Source organism: Xiphophorus maculatus, chromosome 14 (assembly GCF_002775205.1).
Source record: "Xiphophorus maculatus strain JP 163 A chromosome 14, X_maculatus-5.0-male, whole genome shotgun sequence".
Lineage (NCBI taxonomy): Eukaryota > Metazoa > Chordata > Actinopteri > Cyprinodontiformes > Poeciliidae > Xiphophorus > Xiphophorus maculatus.
Window position 1 is genome coordinate 1,449,551 of NC_036456.1, and position 3,430 is coordinate 1,452,980.

The following is a 3,430-nucleotide window of genomic DNA, read 5'->3' on the forward strand; positions in this document are numbered from 1 at the left end:
TAATCTATTCCCGAATGTTTCTGCACTAAATCAAAGATGTTCAATTTCATGTTTCTAAGATTCTCAGCTAATTTGTTCCTTTGAACCAGGTAATTCATGCAATGCTTCTCCAACCGTCTCCATTGCGGGAGCTCAGCTCGAGACGCTTAACGAGGATGACGTAATTCCACGTTCCCCCCCAGGGTGTGGTTGGAGACTGTGATTGGTTCCCCCTCTTCAGTAAAGAAAATCAGAAGCAGCTTGTTTTAGCTAGCTGCAAAGCTAGCCGAAAAGAACAAGTAACGTCAGGCTTCCTAGGAAAGTAGTGGAGCCAAAAGTACATTGCTTGTCTTTGAAATGTAGTGGAGTGAAAGTCATAAGTTCCCACAAAAATAAATACTCAAGTAAAGATAGCCCCCCCCAAAAAATGTACTTCAGCACAGAACTCAAGTAAATGTACTTTTGTTACTGTTTGACCACTAAGTGGTCAAATACCAACACCTCTGATCTTCAGGGGTTTTTTATTTAATAATTCTTTACCACAGGATAACTTTAAACTTGAAGAAGGCCATTAGGTGTTGCTGTGTTTACTTTGAACACCCACTCGAGTTCAAAAATAGCCCTGTTTGAGAAACAGCTTGAGGGGAGGGAAAAAGGTTTGTTTGTGGCCGACTTTGCAGAGAAGAAGCCACAGCTCGACCGCTCGCTGGAGATGTTTGCAAGGGTCCGTTTCCATCCAAGCCGTGCGTCTGGTGAAATGAAGTGACTCGTGGCGCTTTAAAAGATAAAGCATCTCAACGTGTTGAAAACTTTACCCCTCTGAAGTGAAATGCACTTAAGAGCTTTCAATTGTTTTAAGATCAGATGACCCCAATAATAAATCTTTTTGTGACTCAAACCTTTGATGTCCGGACAGCAGACCGACTATGGAACTTCTAAAAGACGACTTTGTCGGCATGAGGAAGTCTGAGTATTTCAATGAGGAAGTTTGCGATCGCTGTTTAATCTGATGTGTGAGAGAGAACACGATGTACGGGCCTGAGCACACTCTCATTTTGAGTTGTCTGGACAGAGTGTGTAGTCCCTGGCTTTGAAAATAAAAGATCTGGGACAGGCTTGAGAAGAGAATGGCTTTGGTATTTATGATACCAAATATTTTCCAGTGAAAAATTACATGTAAATTACATTTCCTTTTGTTTTGTTCTGCAAAATGTTTAGTTTGATTTTCACCCGTCTTCATTTTTGATGGAGTGGAGCACAACAAATGCATTTCAACAATATACTGAACGTTTTATGAGATCCAGTTATGGTCTCTTTGTTCTAGCGGTAGTCGAGCTGCGTGAATCAGTTGTTGAGGAAAAATTTGAAAAAACTTGTGGAGTTTAAGGAATTTCAGCAGGATTTTGTGTCGGATCAGAATCTAGTGCACAAAATTTTCAGTTTCATCCTCTCAAAAAATTGCTCCACAACTGCGGACAGCGCACTACAAGAGCTTCCTTCCCCCTTTTTTTTATTGTTTACTTCTCCTTATAGTACTTTTAATTTGTTGAAAACAACCTACTAAGTACAACTTTTTAACAAAACCATTATACACCACAAGGTACATGTGTGTGAATCACTTTATTTGCCTCAAAGTAACAGTAAGTACAAGGGGCTTTTCCTGCTCCTGCCGGTGGTGGCCCCAGGGCCTCCTGGGCTCCTCGCTCTCTACTGTTTGCAGAAGCGGCTGTGTGCTGCACAGGTCAGGGCGACGACCAGCGTGACGAACTCTTGGAAGTCAACCTCAGCATCCCCGTTGAAGTCCAGACCTTTCAGGAACTTGTCCACTTCGCCGGGGTTCTTCGCTGCCTGAACATCAGGAAAAGCAAATGAAGGTTTTACTGGCAAGTTTGCTTTCACCAAGCTCCTTTTAGAACCACTTTTTGCTGATTAAATAGGTATATTTTAGATAAAAACAAGGTCTTTGAAGATAGAAATCAATGAAAACGTACAATAACCCCTGCAGAGACAAAAGCCTTGACGTACATCGACTGACTATTTTTTGTCTAATTTCTAGTATATCTTAGTTCACTTGAAATAAGACAAAATTACCTCACAAGTAACTTTTCAGCAAGATAAAAGAGCTTGTTTAAAGTCAATTATGAATGAAAAAATACTAGTTCCACTTGCAGGTAATCACTTAGGGGAAAATGTTTTGTTATAGGTGAAATAATCTGCCAGTGGAACTCTGTCTTTTTAAAATGAATATTAGGAAATTATTTACCTAAAACAGTCTCCTCTGTCTCACTAAAAAGTTACTTGTAAGTTAGTTTTGTCTTATTTCAAATGTACTAAGATACTTGCACCAGAAAGTAGACAAAAGTACTTAGTAAGATTTTGTGTTTTTGCACCGTAGCCCAAAATATGCTCCCCAGCAATGATGCATTGTCTCAATAGACATTTAGAAACTCTGTTAATGTCAATGCTATGAGCTCTGCATGACTATCTTGTCTGTTTCCACCCCGATGCACCCAGGCATGCCTCCCCAGGTGAGCAACGTACCTTGAGCAACCCAGGCAGCTCCTTCTCCATCAAAGTCTTCACCTCCGTTTTGCTCAGCGTGCTCTTCTTCCCGTCAGAGCCGGCGTATTTGTCGAAGGTTTGTATCAGGGTGGCCATTGCCATCTCCAGTTGACTCATGGTTGCAGCCGGTCTGGTCCTTAGCGTAGTTCGGAGGCGAATCGGAGCGGCGGATGCACAGGGTGTGGGCCACACAAGGTGGAGGCTGTTTTTAAATTGCGTGGACCAGTGACGAGGCTAGACTTGAAAGGTTAAGCAATGCCGTGTGTTTAGCATAGGTGGTGGCTCCGACTCTACAGACAACATCCATACTCCACCCAGTGTACATACCCACTAAAAGCCAGCTGCTATCATTGTCTTGTTGATTTAAGGAGAGGCTCTATAATTAATGTAACCACAAGATGGGTCGACTTAAGCTGGAGACCAAATTACTTTAATACTTTAGGTTGTTATCATCTTATTGGGCAACCTTGGATCCAAACATTGCAGATCGTTGTCTTCTTTTTTTTTTTTTTAAGGATCACGATATCGAAACAGGTTCAAATCCACAATCACTGCGTTTCACCGTGGTCAGTGGTTGCCTATACTTCTGCACACCAGCGAACACAAACAGGTTTGGTTGAACAGAAGTGTTTGCTTTTGCTTGCGTTTTCATTTGTGCACCTGATTTCCTGCAAACAATCCCGTAGGGTTTCTGAAAGTAAGCTACCTTCGCTCACGCAGTCAACAACTGCTTTCTCCGCCTTATTTTTTATCTACAGGGATCTGCTTGCAGATATATTATAATAAATCAAGAAAAGGTACAAATGTCCATTGCTAGCGTCAGCTTCATTGTTAATGTGACCTGATAAGCCCAGACAGGAAAGTCTAGTCTATATTTGTGTCCTGGTTG

At 41.7% G+C, this 3,430-nt stretch overlaps 1 protein-coding gene across 1 annotated transcript; it reads right to left on the reverse strand.

The window, feature by feature from the left end:
• Positions 1-1,580: 1,580 nt before the first annotated feature.
• On the reverse strand, positions 1,581-2,784 carry s100p (S100 calcium binding protein P). The gene is made up of 2 exons (XM_005800028.2): positions 2,521-2,784; positions 1,581-1,827 (listed from the first exon to the last, which is right to left on the reverse strand). The coding sequence occupies exons 1-2, from the start codon at positions 2,656-2,658 to the stop codon at positions 1,687-1,689; spliced, it is 279 nt and encodes a 92-aa protein (XP_005800085.1). The 5' UTR covers positions 2,659-2,784; the 3' UTR covers positions 1,581-1,686.
• Positions 2,785-3,430: the final 646 nt, after the last annotated feature.

Bases quoted from the DNA above. Each gene is read 5' to 3' on its own strand.
- s100p (XM_005800028.2), bottom strand. From the start codon at position 2,658: ATGAGTCAACTGGAGATGGCAATGGCCACCCTGATACAAACCTTCGAC. The intron at 1,828-2,520 runs GTACGTTGCTCA...CCTGATGTTCAG, and splicing joins AGCTGCCTGGGTTGCTCAAG to GCAGCGAAGAACCCCGGCGA.